Source organism: Lepidochelys kempii, chromosome 1, assembly GCF_965140265.1.
Source record: "Lepidochelys kempii isolate rLepKem1 chromosome 1, rLepKem1.hap2, whole genome shotgun sequence".
In the NCBI taxonomy this organism is placed as follows: Eukaryota; Metazoa; Chordata; order Testudines; family Cheloniidae; genus Lepidochelys; species Lepidochelys kempii.
In genome coordinates, this window is record NC_133256.1 from 214,943,736 (window position 1) to 214,963,749 (window position 20,014).

Below are 20,014 nucleotides of genomic sequence, written 5' to 3' on the forward strand. Positions count from 1 at the left end.
AACTCCAGGGAAGTAGTTGGATAAGTATTATTATTAGCTCCCGTGACAGGTTGGATCACAGAAACCCCTTGGGGGCTGCCACCTGATGTGCCAAGACTACTTCTGCCCCTGCTTTCCCTGCCAGCTTAGGACTCCAGCACCCTGTCTTGCTGAGCCAGACATGCCAGTCTGCTCCAGCACAGACCCAGGGTCTGAAACACATGCCCCAAAGCTGCAGACTTAACTGAAAGCAATTTAGGAAGTGTTCTTGTCTTTAACACTCAGATGCCCACTCCCAATGGGGTCCAAACCCCAAATAAATCCGTTTTACCTTGTATAAAGCTTATACAGGGTAAGCTCATAAATTGTCCACCCCCTATAACACTCGGAGAGAGATATACACAGCTGTTTACCGCCTCCCCACCCCGGTATTAATACATACTCTGGGTTAATTAAAAAGTAAAATGTGATTTTATTAAATACAGAAAGTAGGATTTAAGTGGTTCCAAGTAGTATCAGACAGAACAAAGTGAATTACCAAGTAAAATACAATAAAACATGCAAATCTAAGCCGAATACAGATAAAATCTCACCCTCAGAGATGTTTCAATAAGTTTCTTTCACAGACTGGATGCCTACCTAGTCTGGGCACAATCCTTTCCCTGGTACAGCCCTTGTTCCAGCTCAGGTGGTAGCGAGGGGATTTCTCATGATGGCCGCCCCCTTTGTTCTGTTCCACTCACTTATATATCTTATTTGCATAAGGCGGGAATCCTTTGTTCCTCTCTGGGTTCCCACCCCTCCTTTTCAATGGAAAAGCACCAGGTTAAAGGTGGATTCGAGTTTAGGTGCCATGATCACATGTCACTGTAAGACTTCATTACCTGCTTGCCAGCATACAGGAAGATTTAGAAGTAAAACAGAGCCATCTACAGTGGATTGTCCTGGTTAATGGGAGCCATTAATATCCCAAACCATCATGAATGGCCCACACTGTGCATAACTACAATAGGACCTCAGAGTTATATTTCAAATTTCTAGTTTCAGATACACGAGTGATACATTTATACAAATAGGATGACCACACTCAGTAGATTATAAGCTTTGTAATGATACCTTACAAAAGACCTTTTGCATGAAGCATATTTCAGTTACATTATATTCACACTCATCAGCATACTTTCACAAAAGCGTACAGAGTGCAATGTCACAGCTCCATTTTACAAATGGTGAAATGGAGAGAGAAAAGCAAAGTGACTTGCCAAAGGCCACTGAGTAAGTCAGCAGCGGAGACAGGATAAATCTCAGTGTTTTGACTTGCAGCCCTGTGCTCATTCCACCCAACCTCGCTGCCTGACTGCAGAAGAGCGGAGCAGCCACATCTTGTCTTGAGCCTAGCAGCAGTTGTGAATACTCAATACTTCTGCAAATCAGACCCCATAAAAACTGGCTTCAGAGACCTGCTCAGTATCACCTGTGAAGTCTGTAGCAGAGGCAGGAACAGAACTGAGCTCTACTGAATGACGGTCACTGCTCTTAACAAGAGCACCCTAGTTCTTCCTGCGCTCCCCTGCTTGTTCTCCACAGGCCTTCCAGTTTCTAAAGTGAATGAGGCAGGGGTCATACAAGCAACAGCCTAATGCTGCACAACCCTGATTTATCCATCCTGGGCACTCAAAGTGGCCAAGGCCCTGCAGGAAAATAATTCACTAGAAAATTAATTTTAATGGCCAGCCAATCAGGTTCCCTTGTGCCTAAATGGAGCCCGTCTTATGGGTCTATAGATCCACAGAGTTTTAAGACCCAAAAAGGCCATTGTGATCATCTGCTTCTCCCCTCACCACAGGGACCCTTCCTGCTTAATGAAGTTTCAGCTCCCCTCTCTGCCCCATCTTCAGATCCATGAACAGAGTCTCCATAGGGCTTCTTGCCTGGCTGGAACTGGGATCTTTACAGAGAAACCTACTGCAGAAGCCCTGGATTTCAACCTTCTTCCTAATAATGGACACGTAGCTTCCAGGATTGGCTTCCACAGAGGCCAGGGTCACTGGTGCCGTTACACACCATGACTAAGCCTATGTGGCCCTGCCCAGAATTCTCAACAGACGTCTACTCTCCTCTTTACAACTGATAACTTTGTACCTTGGGGGCAATTCACCTGGCAGTTCTCCTGCTTCTCACAGAGGCTGCTACCGGCATTCCAACCTGAATTCCCTGCAGCCCTGCCCTGCCTCTCCTAACTAGCTACCCAGCCCAGACCCTGGTTCTCGGAGGGAACTCCTCAGCACATGAAGATGCTGATTTCTCCCTACAATTGCTGGAAGGAGAATCCCATCTAAGGAAAAACACCTGGTCCCTTCCATACGACCTCCATCTGCCATGATCCCATCTGGCCTTCCTTAGGGGCTGTGGTACCCAGTTATACCCATGAGCCTCCTCGGGAAGCCCCAGATCTACTCTCTGCCCTCACACTACACAAGTGGCATACCTAGGACAGGAAACTTGGGTGGGCCCCACCTTTCGGGGGTGGGCAGTGACGGGAGGAGCAGAGGTTGGGGTGCAGGAGGAATCTGGTGCCCTGGGAAGGGGATAGGAGGAAGGGGGGCTCTCCTCCCTCCACCCCTTCCAGCCGGCCCTTACCGCTCAGCAGGCACCCAAAGCTGAGGCTGCCCGGGGCACACAGGCTGCGGGGCGTGCCTAGGGTAACCAGATAGGAAATGTGAAAAATTGGACAGGTGGTGGGAAGTAATAGGCACCTATATGAGAAAAAGCCCCAAATATCAGGACTGTCCCGATAAAATCGGGACATCTGGTCACCTAGGCGTGCCTTTTGGGGAAAGTGGGGTCCCACTAGGGCTCGAGCTCTACTCACCCTTCCTGACCTTGGCTCATTGTCCGTCAGCCCAGCCACATCCCTTTCCTGCCGGTGCCGGGAGCTGCTGCCCCGGTCTCTGACCCCAGCACTAGCCCCACCCAGACCTGCCCTCACGAGGCACACCCCACGCGGGGCTAGTGCTGGGGTCAGAGACCAGGGAAGCAGCGCACGGCGCCAACAGGAGAAAGATGCAGCCAGACTGATGGACACCGAGCTGGGGGTGGGAGTCCCAGCCTGTGGATTCGGGGGGCTCCGGCCCTGATTTGGGTGGGCCTGGATGATCACTGGGTGGGCCACAGCCCACGCATGGCTACACCCCTGCATTACACTAGCTGCATGCAGGCAGTCTCCTGGTCCAGTCTTAGGGTGAACTCCTGGCTCCGCTGAAGTCAATGGAGGTTTTACCATTGTCGTCAGTGGGGCCAGGATTTCACTCTTCGCCTTGAAATGTTATTTGGCTACCAAGATCCTTGAGCTGGTTGGACCCAGTGCGCACACACTGCACCCGTCAGGTGGCCATTCTAGTACATACTGTACCCGGCACAGCCAGTGGGTGTGCCCTGCACTGACTCTGCTGTTGTCTTTTAACATTGTCAGTCTCTCCTGGCTGCACCTGGCTCTGAACTCGGGGAGTAATTCCTAACTTACCACCTTGTAATCAGAGTCTCTGGTTCTGAGATACACGCAAAGACTGAGATTCACATCGCAAGGGAGTCACAATATTCACCAACAAAGCACGTCCCCTTCCCCACCCTGCACACAACCTGCTTCTTGTGCTATGAATTGATCAGCTGGAATCTCACGTTAGACTCAGAGATGACACCATAGTTCAGGGGACAGCTCCAGTCAGAACCACCAGTGCCAGGAACTATCTAACACTGGACCCAGGTGAACCAAGAAAGTTGCCACCTACTGAGTAAAGATCAGAGGGAACTAAGGGAATTTACCAATAATAACCTGTTCCTGACCTCCATGAACCCTGCCCTTCCATTGGCCAAACTCCCTCAAGGCAAACTTGCCTAAATCATTCACGACCCACCTGCTAAGTGCTTGTGCAGACACCGTTCACTGGCTTCCAGGCATTTAAGCCTGGATAAAGTGACTATAAACCTCAGCAGCCATTCCACCACCACACACAGAGACTATTTTCCCAATCAGTAATCTGCAGGAATTCCCTCGCTCACACATTTAGAGAGTCCGTTGGCAAGCCCTTGTGTCAAGCTCAGAGTTTTACAATCCTTACAGCACCTTCCACTTATAGATTCACAGGAATAAGTGTCTTCTGACAGAGGTGGTTCTCTTTCCCACTGTGACACACTCTGATCACTGGCTTATACCTTCTTATTGAGAAATAGTCCACAATTTCATGTCCATTATTTCTAATGTGTAAGAGAGAGTGTTATTCAGTGAATTTCCCATCTCTCTTGAGCCCAGGTCACTCTGAATCACTCAGACTTCTGAATGGAGAGAGCCGGTGTGATGGGAGAGTGGAGATTTCCCTCCGTGGTGTGTGGGGCAGAGTGCTGGATGACCAGTGGGACATGAATGATGCCAGCGTGGTGTGCAGGGAGCTCCAGTGTGGAGTCGCTGAGAAAGTTTTTACCCCCCTGAAGTCTGAGAATGGAACGGGCCCTGTGGGGCTGAGAAGGGTCCAGTGTGCAGGAAATGAGACTCGTCTGACTCTCTGTGACATCTCCACGTCTGAGACAGCCCAGGCAGGAATTGCTGAGGACGTCAGTGTCTTTTGCTCAGGTGATTCATTTCCAAATCTTACAAACATTTTCTGTTCAGTAGAAAAATACATATTAACAGTTGTGATCTATCCCTGCAGGGAGCCGGCAGATCAGACTGGTGAATGGGACAGGTCGCTGTGCCGGGAGAGTGGAGATTTATTACAATGGCAGCTGGGGGACAGTCTGTGATGATTCCTGGGATCTGTCAGATTCTGATGTCGTCTGCAAACAACTGGGATGTGGACGTGCCATCAATGCAACTGTCTCTGCTCATTATGGGCAAGGATCCGGGCAGATCTGGCTGGACGACGTGAACTGCTCTGGGAAGGAATCCGATCTCTGGGCGTGTCCTTCCGGGGGCTGGGGCCAGCACAACTGCAGACACAAAGAGGACGCGGGAGTTCTCTGCTCAGGTCTGTTCTGGGAATGCTCACGTGAGCCTGGTTACCAGGGGATTAAATGGAGGGGGCAGATGTTTAAGGAGATTGCTGAGACAGACACTGTCACTGACTGTCTCTGCCTCCCTTTCCCTTGTGTAACTACCTACCAAGGTCACCATTAGAAAGTCCTCAGCTCCCACCCAGAGGTGTTGGAGATATTGAAAGATTTCCCTAATGCTAGAAGGCTGCATCTCAGGTATCTGAAGGTGATTGTATCATGGAAAGCAGTGACTGAAAAGGATGTAGGGTCCTAGTGGAGAAATAACTGAACATGAGCTCCCAGTGCCATGTGTGGCAAAACGGGCTCAGGCGAACCTTGGATGTATAAACAGGGGAGTAGTGAGTAGGAGTAGGGACTAAATTTTACTGTTGTACATGGTGCTGGTGAGACAGATACTGGAATACTGTGTCCAGTTCTTATGTCCACAAAAATTGGAGCAGAGAAGAGCCACAAAAGTGATCTGATGAATAAAAGCCTTACGGTGAGAGATTTCAGATGCTGAATCTGTTTAGCTTATCAAAACGACCAAGAGGTAACTTGCTTATAGGGCATAAGTCCCTTCACAAGGAGAACATACCACTTCCTAAAGGGCTCTTTAATCTAATGCAGAAAGGCAGAACAAGAGTCGATGGCTAGAAACTGAAACCAGACAAATTCAGATCAGAAATAAGGCCCAGGTTTTTAACAGGGAGGATGATTAACCATCGGAACAAACTACCGGAGAAATGGTGCATTCTGCATCTCTTGAAGTCTTCCTGTCTAGACTGGATGCCTTTCTGGAAGCTATGCTTACATCAAACTCAAGTTATTAGGCTCTATGCAGCTGTTTTACAGAAGGTCAGACTATTTGATCTCATGATCCCTGTCACACTGTCTGGAGAGGCTCACAGCACTGAGTGCCCACCTCAGGGCAGATGGTGAGAAACAAGGCAATACCCCAAACTGCTGGTGTGTTCTATAAGTAGATTTCACCAAGCCTGTAACAGATGTGAACTCCTGGACCAATGTTCCCTCTAATTTTTACATCCATGTGCGGAATGAATTTTGTTCTGTGCACCAGTCTAGAGGTGATGTGTGGTGGGGTTGGGGCTGAGGGGTTCAGAGTGTGGGAGGCAGCTCAGGGCTGGGGCAGAGGGTGGCTGTGCACAGGGTGAGGGCTCTGACTGGGGGTGCGAGCTCTGGGGTGGGGCCAGGGATGAGGGGTTTGTAGTTCTGGCTGCCCTGGGGCTGCAGCGGGAAGAGAGGACTCCCCCAAGGCCTCTCTTGCTGCAGCAGCCTGGGGCCAGGGGAGAGGCACGTCTCCCCACTGCGGCAGCTCTGGGGCTGAGGAAGAGGTGCCTCTCCAGTCTAGGCCCCTGTGGCTGGGTGCCTATGCGGCCTTTGATAGCCTTCTGTGCGTCCACATGGCCACGCAGCTCAGAGGGAACTTAGTCCTGGATCACTGTATCTACCTTACCATGGAGTCACAGACCGTCCCCTTCGACTCTCCAGGCTATTGTCACCCAAACAAACTGGACTTAGGGATAAGTGGTCACTTACACCGATAATCACATCACATTCAGGTTTCTTCCAATCCCAAGAGACCAGCCACTTACTCAGATCACTTGGTACCCTGGATCTTACACCAAAGACAATGCCTGTAGCCAATCCTGTAATAAACTATATACAGGTTTATTCATTAGGAAAAAGAAATAAAAGGGTTGTTTACACGGTTAAAGCAAGCAATCACCTACACACAAATGAGTTACCATTTATATCCTCGGAGTGACAGAGTTGTCGTGATCTGTCAAGTCCAAATGTCCTTCAGCGCTGACCCAGGGGTAACCCCTTGAGGTCTCGGGCTTCGGATTGGTTTCTTTAGCCCTGTCACAGTTCAAACAGCCACAAAGATGAAAAATCGTCCCATCTATTATTTTTATTTCCCTCTTCCAGCCTTCAAAGCAATGGGATAAGACCTTCTGCATGTACTACATGCAGGGGATGGGCGGCAGGGATCATTCCCGTGCCTGAGTTCACAAGTTCAGAGCAAACATTTTCAGTTATAAAGCAAAACTTACATATGTTCTTGTAGCATGGACCACAGACATTACAAGTGAGATTAATGCCAGCAGCAACTAACCAGCATTTCATAAAGTCTAAACACTCAATAATTCTTCCAAGACTAATACCTGTTTTCAGCAAAACTAACACACATGTGACCCTGCCTGGTCTCCAGCTATGAGATTGTAAGTTTTCAGCCAAGGCCTGCAGCCTGGGCAAGAGCTGGCATCTGGACTGCCAGTGTCACAATCCTCCCCAGCCTTTATCTATTACAATCTGTATATAGCTGCTGGTAAATGGTGGCCTTCCAGAGATGCCCACTGTATTTCGAAGGGGCCTGTAGTGTCTAAAAGAGTCTCTTACTCTTGGAGTGGTTCTCAAGCCGTTGCTCCTGCAGAATGATGCATAGGATCGTTAGCAATCGCTGGGATTTCACTCTTCACACCCCAGTTCATTTCAGAATCAAATGATTTAAATTCCCTTTTTCTGCATTTCCTTCTAGAGTTCACAGATCTGAGGCTGGTGAGCAACAGTGACTGTGCTGGGCGGCTGGAGGTTTTCTACAACGGGACGTGGGGCAGCGTTTGCTCCAATGCGATGTCTGGAGTCACCCCAGCAATTGTCTGCAAACAGCTGAACTGTGGGGACGGAGGGCAGATTGCAAGTGACTTTGAATATGGAGCAGGTTCTGGTCCCAGGTGGCTGGACCACGTTGCATGCAGTGAGCAGCACAGCTCCCTCTGGCAGTGCCTGTCAGACCGTTGGGATCCAAAGTCGTGTGATAACCGAGCAGAAGAGACCCATATTTCGTGCACTGGTAATTCTGAAACTACCTGCATGCGCGTGTGCAAACCCACATGTAAACGATGAGTTTAATTAATTGAAAGGTTAGGATAGAACTTTTGTTGTTGTTCACATCTCAGTGTAGGCAGATTTAAATTCTCAACACAAGATACAAACATATTTTCATGATGTTTTATAAGAATAAGCATTTGTCTGACTAACAACAAACATGGAAGTTAATCAATTAATTTTAAAAGAGACCAGTGTTGGACACTGCGATAAGGTAGTCTGAGAGCCGAGAAAAGCCTCTGCCTAGAGACCGTCATGAGGCAGCTCTGTGGTTATTAATCCTTTAGGGATGAACAATCAGAGATGGACCCAGGCTGTGCAGTTTGGGTCAGAACTGGAATCCCCCACAAGTCTGGGTGCATGTCGGCTTGTGTGTCTAACAGATGAATAGCAAATGAATTAGGTATTAAATGACCCAACGTTCACATTTCAGTTCAGACAGTGCTGAAATTAGGGGGTTAAAATACAGATAAATTCTACTCCCACCTCACACACACAACCCAGTGCATTCACCTCAGCTTTTTCTCTCCATAGGAAAAAAACCAAAACCAACTCAGACCCTGTTTGCCGAATGCCCGAACTCTCCCAGCTGCACAGGTATCTCTGCTTCTCACTGTCTCCCTCTTGGTCCCTAAGTTGTCCCAGTAACATGTGAGGTTTCTGCATTTCTAGACCAGGAGAAATTACGCATCGTGGGAGGAGAGGACAGATGCTTGGGGAGAGTGGAGGTTTGGTACCGTGGCTCATGGGGAACAGTTTGTGATGACTCCTGGGACATGGCGGATGCGAACGTTGTGTGTAAACAACTGGGCTGTGGATCTGCTGTATCTGCCCCGGGCGAGGCTGCATTCGGCCAGGGGACTGGTCCCATCTGGGTGGAGACGTTGAATTGCAGAGGGACAGAGTCATCTCTCTGGGACTGTCCTGCCAAGCCCTGGGGTGAAAGCAACTGTGGTCATAAGGAAGATGCTGCCGTGAATTGCTCAGGTGAGTGACTGGAGATGTTTCTGCTACATGCTGTAATATTCAGAGAGAAGGATGGTTTAGCCCACCCATCCCCTTTGGTCCCAGACCAGGCCCTCCCATCTCCTGTGTGCCGGAGCATCCTGGATGTTGAGGGGTGGAACCTTTGTGGGGTCAGACTGGCTCAGGCACCAGCCCACATAGCCCCTGCATCATCACAGGCCCCACTGTGCTGGTTTGTTATGAGAGTCCTCATTGCTGCACAGAGCACAAGGGACTTGGGCCCTAAATCACTAACAAACAGGCCAGGTACTGCTGTGAGGGAGTTTGTGGAGGTGACAGCTGGAGACAACCAGGGACTCTCAGAGGTGAGGATCCCCCCGGGAACAAACAAGTCACCTCCCACATACTACAGGTTCGTGGGCTCCCACGACTCTCACAGACTCATCTCTCCCTGTCGCTTGTTCATTTCCATCCAGCTCCCCCGCGTCGCCCTCCGACCGACAGTGGGAGAGTCACGGTGCCCGTGGTCATCTGCATTATCCTGGGGGCCCTGCTCTGCCTGGTCTTAATCATCCTGGGGGCGCAGGTGCGAAGTGCCAGGGCACAGCGCAGAGGTGGGTCCTGATTGGTGTCACTGTGTGAAATGCTTCTGCAATAGCAGGGGGGCTGCAGGGTGTCAGGGTGAGGGGCGATACCAGGCTGGGTGGGGTGGCCAAGGGTGCCTGTTAACGCCTCTCTCATTGAATATTTCATTAACTGTCTGGCAGTGGAACAGCCCAGCCATGAAATCTGGAGATGATACTGGCTAGGGACCTTTACAGTTTCAGAGAAACGGCATCTGTATCCCCCCGCCCACCCTCCAGTGATCCACTCCAGGAATGCCTACTCAGGCCTCCTCCCATCACCTGTCTCTGGGTGGGAACCCCCTGTCCCATCTCCTTGCGGCCAGGGGGTTTTAAGACTGCACAGCCCCCTGCCTTCCACTCTGATACCCCCAGCAAACCAGTCTGCCTACAGGCCAGCCCCCATGCTGTGCTTTCTCCCCAAGGGCTATGAGCAGGGCATTGCCAGCAGTTACAAGTTACCACTCAGCTCTCTCTCAGCAGATTACACCTTATTCCTAGGATAAAAGTGTCACAGAGAAAACATTAAAAACAATAAAAATTCCTCCACACTTGCTGAACATACCAGAATTCACCCATCTTCCCCATGGGCAGCCTGGTAGACCAACATCCCTTTAACGATTCAGTGTTGGGATCCCCATGGACAGAAGGTCCTGCCCATTGCAGAATCAAAATGAAGGCCCTGAGTCTTTTTAAACTCAGCCTTTCATATCAGACATCCTCCTTTGTCTCTTGGTCTCTGGTAACCCAGTTTGAACCAGTCTGCATAAACCACCCTGAAGGTTTTTACCTTTCTGGAGTTGTTTACAATCTCAGTGATTCACCTTAATCATCCCCCCACACACACACACACACGGTGTTTTTTCTTCCTGGAGGAGCTGTGGTAACCCTCCGACATGCAGTAGAACATAAACCATTCATAGCTTTAATACAGTGATTCCCAAAGATACTGCCTGGAGCTGCAGTATCTGCCACAGGGAGGGGATCTGAATATCATGAGGAGAGACATCATGGAAAAGGGACCGAGAGAAATTGGAAATATTGTCAAGGAAAAAAGGTGTATAAAAACAGAGCTGTGGTAAATAGTTGTGAAGAGAGTGATCCAATAGAAAAGACAATCTTCGGAAGGAAAAGTGTGGGAAAGGAGCATTTTACTGTCTTGTACTCAAAGCTGGCACTTGTCGGGGATTTTATATCTATAACACACTTTATACAAACATTAGCTACCAGTTCCTTGGCAAGAAGATAGAGGATGGGACTGCCATCAACATACATGTAACAGTCACAACTTTGCAGTAAGACAATGACTATAATCAGATCTCATGCTTCAGGGCTTCAGCCAGTCTCCTGCAGGGGTCAGGAAGGAATTCTGGGAAGACCCCATCTTTGTGTTTTGTTTTGCTTCGTTTTGTTTCTTGCCCTCCTCTGAAGCATCAGACATTAGCTACAGAGGGATATGTGTCACTGGATGGGCTGGACCAGTCCTCTGAGGTGATACAGAGAAACCTCTTTCGAAGATAGGTGGGTGGTGTGTCTTTTCCACATGTTCAGGGTCAAACCAATTGTCAGATTTGGGGTCAGGAAGAAATTTCCCCCCAGGTCAGATTGGCAAAAAGGGACCTTGGGGGATTTTCCTCTTCCTCTGAAGCATGGAGCGTGGATCACCTGCCAGGATTATCAAGGCATCTCTCAAGTAATCAGTTCCCTGCCACTGCGGGACCCTTGGGCATTCGTGGTACCTTACTCACTCCTGCTTTCTGCCTGTGGCACAAAAGAGTTTATTCTCCTGAGGACTGAAATGCTTTACTCTAAGTGCATCTTTCGGCTCAAACCTAGGGGTATCTGGGTGAAATGCAGTGGCCTGTATTATACAGGAGGTCAGACTAGATGTTCTAATGGTCCCTTCTGGCCTTAAACTCGATGAAAAAAAAGAGGTTCTCACCATTTTGCAGAGAAACACCTGCATGGGGGAAGAATTATTTAAGCTGCTCCAAAGGGGAATAGCCAGAAATAATGAGATGAGATTAAAAAACATTTAAGATGAATGTGAGGAAGCTTCCTGACAGCGAATTAGCCCTGGGAAGCATCATCAAAGGGCTGTTGTGGAAAGAAATCCTGTCACCTGGCTCATTTAAATTCCAGCACTCGGAATGTGTGGTAGGGTTCAGGCTCACACTGGGCCCACGGGGAGGGGCTGGATGATCCCATAGTGTTTCCCATCTCTGGTTTCAATGACCCTGTGCAAACCCTGCCCTTTGTTTTCAGGCTCCAGAAGACCCTTGGATCCCTTCTCTGAGGCCGTGTACGAGGAGATTGATTATAACCTGTTGAGAAAAAAGCAGGAGATGTTCAGTCGCTCAGGTCTGTGGGTCTCACTCTTAACAGGGAGCAGCTATCTAACGCCCTGTCCATCTGAGGCCCTGACCCAGAGTTAAATCACTGCAGCTTCCGCCCTGTGAGCTTGTCATTGGAGCTGGGCACAAGTCTCCATCGCGAAATGTTTTGGTGAAAAATGCAGATTCAGAGACACCGAAACATTTCACAAATTCCTGTCGATTTCACCCAATTGTTCCAAATACAGACAGAACGATTCATTTCATTTCCACACTTTCGAAAGAAAACATTTTGTTTTTTTCAATTGGATATTACTTTTCCATTAGAAATTTCCTTTAATATTATCGGAAAGAAAACAAATAAACAAAAATTAACAAATGTCCAAAAGAACACCAAATGGTTTCATTCAACCTTAAACTTTTTTTTTACTTTTGCATTTCCCAAAAATTGCCAAAAAAAAGTCATTTTGGGCTCAACTCAAAACAATCTTATGTTTTGCTTTTTCCCCGCAATGGTCAGAAAACCAAACCACCTGGTTTTTTTGCCAAGCTCTAGCTGTGGGAGCTGGGTCTGTGGTGAGACCAGCAGTTACTCATGTAGACTGAGGGAGATGGATTTCCTTCCCACCAAACACTGAGTGTCCCAGTTCTAGGGACAATTAATTTCCCATCTGCTCGTCCTGCAGCCTTGGCGTGTAACCAGTGAGGGGTCAGGAAAGGACTGTCTGGGGCAGGCTAAACTATCATTTGAAAACTTCTTTGGAGCACTGGAGCAGGGGATGTTCTTTGCCCCCCTCCCACCACAGCCACTGGTCTGTTGTGTCAGCTCCCTCCTGCCCCCAGAGCAGAGAGATCAGCCCAGGAGAGCCTCATGACTTTGAGTCCCGGCCCTTTTTTCCTTAGTGCCATTTTGTCTCAATGTCTGATGGGAACATCCTGCCCAAGGGCTGTGCTGTGGTGGAGCTCTGAGAACATGCTCAGGGCATCTCCCAGCATCATTGCCAAGATGGTTACAGGGAATCACAAAAAGAAAAGGGGTACTTGTGGCACCTTAGAGACGAACAAATTTATGAATCACAGACTCTGCTTTGGGCCTTTCTTGGTTTAATCTGGAAACACCATGGAGAGCTGATCGACTGATTCATGGGGGAGGTGGGTATTTACCCTTAAGAAGGAGGAGTCCCCTCTGTGGCTGAGGAGGCCAGGAGAATTGTGGAACTTCCCTGGACCAGCAGCCAGAGACGGGCCTTTCACTCACCACAGCATCCTTCAGGTCAGATTGTATCATCCCCTCAGTCACATTTACCACAATAACATGGAGATTTCTCTTGGGGAGTCTGTGTTAGGCTCTCACTACTCGGAGTTGCTGTGAGTCACCATGTCCTGTAGAGGAAGATATAGACTGAGACTGGAAATCCTGCTCCAGGCCCCGGATGTGTTCCCAGTCCCACAGTTGTGCTGTTCTCACTGTGATGAATTTTTGGTTCTCGTCTCTCCAGTCTCCTATTCAGATGATTCAGTGACGAAGCTGCAGTATTACACCGGGGACAGCGAGGGGGAAAATGATCCTGGATCAGAACAAGGTAATGGGGGAGGGGCAGACTCAGGCCAAGAGACCCAAATCTGGGCAGAGAAATGAATTTCTATGACACTTTCTGCAATCACAGCCATTTCCCCTCACACGGTTCCCATTTTACACAGTCGGGTCTCATCCCATTGAACAGGATTTCTGTCAGAATCTCAGGATGGGAACATGTGACCATCTCCTGAGCACACTGAATGGCTCCCAGTGACCTCCCCAGGAGAGGAGCTGGAGGAGATGGGTCAGTCTCTTTGGGTGGAGGCGTCAGTGCCCAGCAGGGCTAGTCTCTTGTCCCCAAGAGAGAGAGGAATCAATCATAGAATCATAGAATCATAGAATATCAGGGTTGAAGGGACCTCAGGAGGTCATCTAGTCCAACCTCATGCTCAAAGCAGGACCAATCCTCAACTAAGTCATCCCAGCCAGGGCTTTGTCAAGCCTGACCTTAAAAACTTTGAAGGAAGGAGATTCCACCACCTCCCTAGGTAACGCATTCCAGTGTTCCACCACCCTCCTAGTGAAAAAGTTTTTCCTAATATCCAACCTAAACCTCCTCCACTGCAACTTGAGACCATTACTCCTTGTTCTGTCATCAGCTACCACTGAGAACAGTCTAGATCCATCCTCTTTGGAACCCCCTTTCAGGTAGTTGAAAGCAGCTATCAAATCCCCCCTCATTCTTCTCTTCCGTAGACTAAACAAGCCCAGTTCCCTCAGCCTCTCCTCATAAGTTATGTGTTCCAGTCCCCTAATCATTTTTGTTGCCCTCCTCTGGACTCTTTCCAATTTTTCCACATCGTTCTTGTAGTGTGGGGCCCAAAATTGGACACAGTACTCCAGATGAGGCCTCACCAATGTCGAATAGAGGGGAACAATCACGTCTCTTGATCTGCTGGCAATGCCCCTACGTATACATCCCAAAATACCATTGGCCTTCTTGGCAACAAGGGCACACTGTTGACTCATATCCAGCTTCTCGTCCACTGTAACCCCTAGGTCCTTTTCTGCAGAACTGCTGCTGAGCCATTCGATCCCTCGTCTGTAGCGGTGCATGGGAGTCTTCCATCCTAAGTGCAGGACTCTGCACTTGTCCTTGTTGAACCTCATCAGATTTCTTTTGGCACAATTCTCTAATTTGTCTAGGGCCCTCTGTATCTTATCCCTACCCTCCAGCGTATCTACCTCTCCTTCCAGTTTAGTGTCATCTGCAAACTTGCTGAGGGTGCAATCCACACCATCCTCCAGATCAGTTATGAAGATATTGAACAAAACCGGCCCGAGGACCGATCCTTGGGGCACTCCATGTGATACCGGCTGCCAACTAGACATGGAGCCATTGATCACTACCCGTTGAGCCCAACAATCTGGCCAACTTTCTATCCACCTTATAGTCCATTCATCCAGCCCATACTTCTTTAACTTGCTGGCAAGAATACTGTGGGAGACCGTGTCAAAAGCTTTGCTAAAGTCAAGGAACAACACATCCACTGCTTTCCTCTCATCCACAGAGCCAGTTATCTCGTCATACAAGGCAATTAGATTAGTCAGGCCTGACTTGCCCTTGGTGAATCCATGCTGACTGTTCCTGATCACTTTCCTCTCCTCTAAGTGCTGCAGAATTGATTCCTTGAGGACCTGCTCCATGATTTCTCCAGGGACTGAGGTGAGGCTGACTGGCCTGTAGTTCCCAGGATCCTCCTTCTTCCCTTTTTTAAAGATGGGCACTACATTAGCCTTTTTCCAGTCGTCCGGGACTTCCCCCGATCGCTATGAGTTTTCAAAGATAATGGCCAATGGCTCTGCAATCACATCTGCCAACTCCTTTAGCACTCTCGGATGCAGTGCATCCGGCCCCATGGACTTGTGCTCATCCAGCTTTTCTAAATAGTCCCGAACCACTTCTTTCTCCACAGAGGGCTGGTCACCTCCTCCCCATGCTATGCTGCCCAGTGCAGTAGTCTGGGAGCTGACCTTGTTCGTGAAGACAGAGGCAAAAAAAGCATTGAGTACATTAGTTTTTTCCACATCCTCTGTCACTAGGTTGCCTCCCTCATTCAGTAAGGGGCCCACACTTTCCTTGACTTTCTTCTTGTTGCTAACATACCTGAAGAAATCCTTCTTGTTACTTTTAACATCTCTTGCTAGCTGCAACTCCAGGTGTGATTTGGCCTTCCTGATTTCACTCCTGCATCCCCGAGCAATATTTTTATACTCTTCCCTGGTCATTTGTCCAATCTTCCACTTCTTGTAAGCTTCTTTTTTGTGTTTAAGATTAGCAAGGATTTCAATGTTAAGCCAAGCTGGTTGCCTGCCATATTTACTATTCTTTCTACACATCGGGATGGTTTGTCCCTGTAACCTCAGTAAGGATTCTTTAAAATACAGCCAGCTCTCCTGGACTCCTTTCCCCCTCATGTTATTCTCCCAGAGGATCCTGCCCATCAGTTCTCTGAGGGAGTCAAAGTCTGCTTTTCTGAAGTCCAGGGTCCGAATTTTGCTGCTCTCCTTTCTTCCCTGTGTCAGGATCCTGAACTTGACCATCTCATGGTCACTGCCTCCCAGGTTCCCATCCACTTTTGCTTCCCTACTAATTCTTCCCAGTTTGTGAGCAGCAGGTCAAGAAGAGCTCTGCCCCTAGTTGGTTCCTCCAGCACTTGCACCAGGAAATTGTCCCCTCCCCTTTCCAAAAATTTCCTGGATTGTCTGTGCACCGCTATATTGCTCTCCCAGCAGAGATCAGGGTGATTGAAGTCTCCCATGAGAACCAGGGCCTGTGATCTAGTAACTTCCGTGAGTTGCCGAAAGAAAGCCTCGTCCACCTCATCCCCCTGGTCCGGTGGTCTATAGCAGATTCCCACCACGACATCACCCTTGTTGCTCACATAAGATTGTCCTATGTTATAATTACAGATGGGCTCAGCCCAACTCACTGATCCAAACCCACCAGAACTTTGTGGGAGGGGGGATTTGCAGATTCTGACCCCAGCTTCGGATCTCAGTTTTGGGGCTGGCAGCTGTCGCTGAAGCAAAATCCTGGACCTGAACTTCCAGGCCTGGCCCCATCTCTAATTATAAACAGGGTGTCATTTCTACCCCAGCTGCTCTCAAAAGAGTCCATGATTTGGGCTCTGTGGGAGTTTAACCTGCGGCTGGGTGCGGGAGACACTGAGCAGATGAGCCAGTTCTGCTGAGAAGCTGGAGCGCTGCCAAGCTGAGCCCTGGGCTGCCTGAAAGGCTAATGGAGAGCAGGAGCTCACAAAGGATCAGGCCAGTGATCTCCCAGTGGGAGCTTTAATTCCTGCAGAGGGGAGGTTCCCCTCCCCAGTGAAACAGGAAAATTCAAACCTGTCTGCAGAGATCCGCTGGATTCACACAGGCCGGCTCTGGCCTGGCAGTGCCCGTGTTCCAACCTGTTATCTCAGCACAACCCAGATCCTGCTCCCACTGAAACATATAAAAGAGCTGCTGTTGGATTCTGCAGGGACTGGATTGGCCCCTTGTTATTTCTGGGACTCCTGTTTTACTGTAGTTCTCTGACTTGTGCCCTTCTCCCCATGGGACTTGTCCCCTTCTCCCCCTGCCACTTCCCCTCTCACATGCCATGACAAACAGCTCTAGTTAGAAGGGCCACTTGCACTGAAGAGACGCTGCTGGTGCCATGGGCTGAGTGTGGTGTTTGCTGTTCCAGAGGGAGTTTCCCCAGAGGGGTCTCAGTTGGATTACGATAACGTGGAGGAGCCTGCCTTGAATGACGTCCCCCAGACTCCAGATGGCCGAGGTGAGCAGTGAATCCGCCTCTTGGAAGCAACATTACCATGACGAAAAACTAACTGTATTTCCCAGTAGGGACAATAGTGGTTTGTTAAGAAAACCAGGGAGTTCACCCACCAGTATTGTCTATCGGCATAATGCTGGGGGCGCTGTCCAGGTGCATGACAAGAGCTGTGTGGAGGCCCAGGGGTAGGGAAGCGTGTGATGTCTTAGGTCATGATAGAGACCCATTGCAGGGATGGAAGGAGCAGTTCGCTCAGCAGCTGTCCATGCTGTACTTGACTCAGGTCACTGCCTTGTGACCCTCACTGCCAGGAGCACGAGGGTTCCTCACTATTTATAAAGACAACCCAAATCAGAGATCTCTACAGTGCAGCAATGTTCCCTGAAAGCCTTTCCTGGCATGCAGCTATTGCAGCTTATATACATCTGTGTCAGACACGCTGTGACAGGGGGTGGGTGGGACATGGAGATTTTAAACCCAAGGGCCAATGTCCCACCCTTATTAGCTGGCTCAGCACCCAGTGGTGCCAATACGTTGGGGACTGATGGCAGTTTTTGGGGTAAACTTTATCAGAAGAACACACTGAAAAGACATTTTTAAGATAATGTCAAGTTTAGGAAGCCAGGAACAAATTCTGGGTAATTCCAAGTCATTTACATTTGTAATTATTATAACAACATGCCTTGTGGAGCAATGCCTCTGGACTAGATCCCAGTCACCTCTTTCTATAACTCCCCCTCTGCCTCATCATCTGGGAGCTCTAGGATCCACTCAATCAGCAATTGAAATGCATCAGTTCAGTGTGATATGTGAAATCCTCCAGTCTAAGGGTTCCAGAGGAGGGCTCCTCTTCCCATCCTGAGGGTGGAAGTGCTGAGAGATCCGCAGGGACCAGTGAGGCTGGTGCATCTGTCACTTGTAGTTTATTTCTATCTTCACTGTGACTATTCTCTTAATTACTTCACATCTTCATGTCAGATGCCCCTGCGCTGCCTGGAGATGTCCCAGGGGATGGTTATGATGATGCCAGAGAAGTGTCTGACCCTGAAGGTGACGCTGGCTTGGGGCAGAATGATGAGGAAGGCACTGAGGCGAGTGAGAGGAACGGGGATTCACAAGGAGGTGAGTTTGCACTTCACACTGTCTCTGCAGAGTGGGAGGGCTGGAAATCTGAGGTACGCAGCAAGGGAACAAACCCGGCCAACCCCGTGCCTGTGAGAAAAACTCTCCTTCTCTCTTCTTTTCATTCCCTCAAAGCAGAGGCTTCAGTGCCTGCAATGGTGACAGGAAAAGTGGGATCCTTGCTGAATGATATTTCATGGTCAAACCAGCAAGATCCCTCAATCCCTAGGTTCAAATCCTTGTGTGGCTGCCACACCCTGGATTACTGGATTGCGACCAATTTACTGCGCGTGTATCTTTTGGGCAGAATCTTATAAACCAAAGTCCTGTTAATGCTGCGCAAATGTTAAAGAGCTTGTGACGCTTCCTGTAAAAGTCGGGCATTTGCCCATTATCCTTGGCCAATATCTCCCCTCCCCTCCCCATTGTGTCTTCAGCAGAGACACCACCAGCCACCCCAGTGGAGGTGCAGTGGTGATGAAATGTGCATTGCTTCGTACTTGATCAGAATTATGTGTTCATGTTTGTTGTTAGGGCAGAGTGAATTATTCAATGTCCTTAACTAAGAGCTCCTTGCTCGTAAGTGATTGGGTTTTGTACATGAAGTGACAGGTAAATACAGTTGTCACTTGGCACCTTTAAATGGTCTGGAAACCAAGGGTTTTACTTCCAGAATACGTACAGAGGTGATGGATTAAAACTTGTCATGGACCCAATCAGAAGAACGAAGAGGGAACATTTTCTAACCCATATTGCAGAGTGCGCTCCACCCTTGCAATGCAGCCAGACCTCGCTATAAAATGGATCCACTGACTGTATGTGTCTCCCTTGGTATTTTCAGGTTGGAATCTGCACTCACTAAGGAATGAAGGTGTTTCTGGGATGGAGAAGGAAACCCCGTTCCTGCCTCCTGGAGACACAACTTACGATGATGTGGGACACGGTGACTCTGGGAGATCAGTATCAGAACAATGTGATTGGACAAAATAACCTTGTGATGATGGAAAAGCTTTGCCTTTTTCTCTGAGAAATGTTTCCTTTGGCATGATGCCCAGAGACAGACCCTGCCTGGTAGATAGACAAAGCAGGTGTTTTTATAGAATTTGTGAGAAGTTGCAGGAAATTCAATGGCGAGTCGGAAAAAGTTCACAAATTTCCTCTGTATAACTTCCCACTGATTGGCCAGGATGGACTTTTCCTGCTTTTTTATCCCTGTAATTTCTTCAGCTTCATTTTGTGCCTTTTTCTTATTAAATCCTTTCTGAAAGTCTTCCCCATCGTGGAAGTTTTTCTTGCCAGATGAATTGTGCAGTTTCCAGTGTTCATGACGGGGAGAGGCTGAGATTGAACAAACCAAGAGACAAGGGTGGGCCACCACTGGGTATGGCCGGCTGTTTGATGGGAGGTGAGTTTACAGTGAATGTTCTATCAGGCATGTGGTAAAAGTGAGAAACCAGCAAGAGAACATTCTGAGATAAGCAAAAAGGTTGTTCCTAAACTGAATTCAGATTTGAAACTTTCACTGAATCCAAGGAGATCAATGAGAAATGCTCCTTTGGATAATTCACACCTGAAATTAAACAAATGCTGAAAGAATTCCCCATTAGCGATAAATACAGAGGATCAATATTTCTGCTCTGATGATAAATGAATTTTATAGACAATAGTGACAAGGGGAAGGTTAATCGGAGTC

At 48.6% G+C, this 20,014-nt stretch overlaps 1 protein-coding gene across 1 annotated transcript in view; it reads left to right on the forward strand.

The window, feature by feature from the left end:
* The window catches only part of LOC140898841 (antigen WC1.1-like), a 43,202-nt gene extending 23,748 nt beyond the window's left edge, over positions 1 to 19,454 (forward strand). The window contains exons 5-15 of the mRNA XM_073313347.1: positions 4,289 to 4,606; positions 4,686 to 5,000; positions 7,571 to 7,885; positions 8,455 to 8,517; positions 8,593 to 8,907; positions 9,315 to 9,500; positions 11,775 to 11,870; positions 13,342 to 13,425; positions 17,113 to 17,202; positions 18,178 to 18,321; positions 19,163 to 19,454. Of these exons, the coding sequence (XP_073169448.1) occupies positions 4,289 to 4,606; positions 4,686 to 5,000; positions 7,571 to 7,885; positions 8,455 to 8,517; positions 8,593 to 8,907; positions 9,315 to 9,500; positions 11,775 to 11,870; positions 13,342 to 13,425; positions 17,113 to 17,202; positions 18,178 to 18,321; positions 19,163 to 19,311 (2,075 nt within the window). The 3' untranslated portion in view covers positions 19,312 to 19,454. The remainder of the gene's footprint in view (positions 1 to 4,288; positions 4,607 to 4,685; positions 5,001 to 7,570; positions 7,886 to 8,454; positions 8,518 to 8,592; positions 8,908 to 9,314; positions 9,501 to 11,774; positions 11,871 to 13,341; positions 13,426 to 17,112; positions 17,203 to 18,177; positions 18,322 to 19,162) is intronic.
* The last annotated feature ends 560 nt before the right edge of the window (positions 19,455 to 20,014 follow it).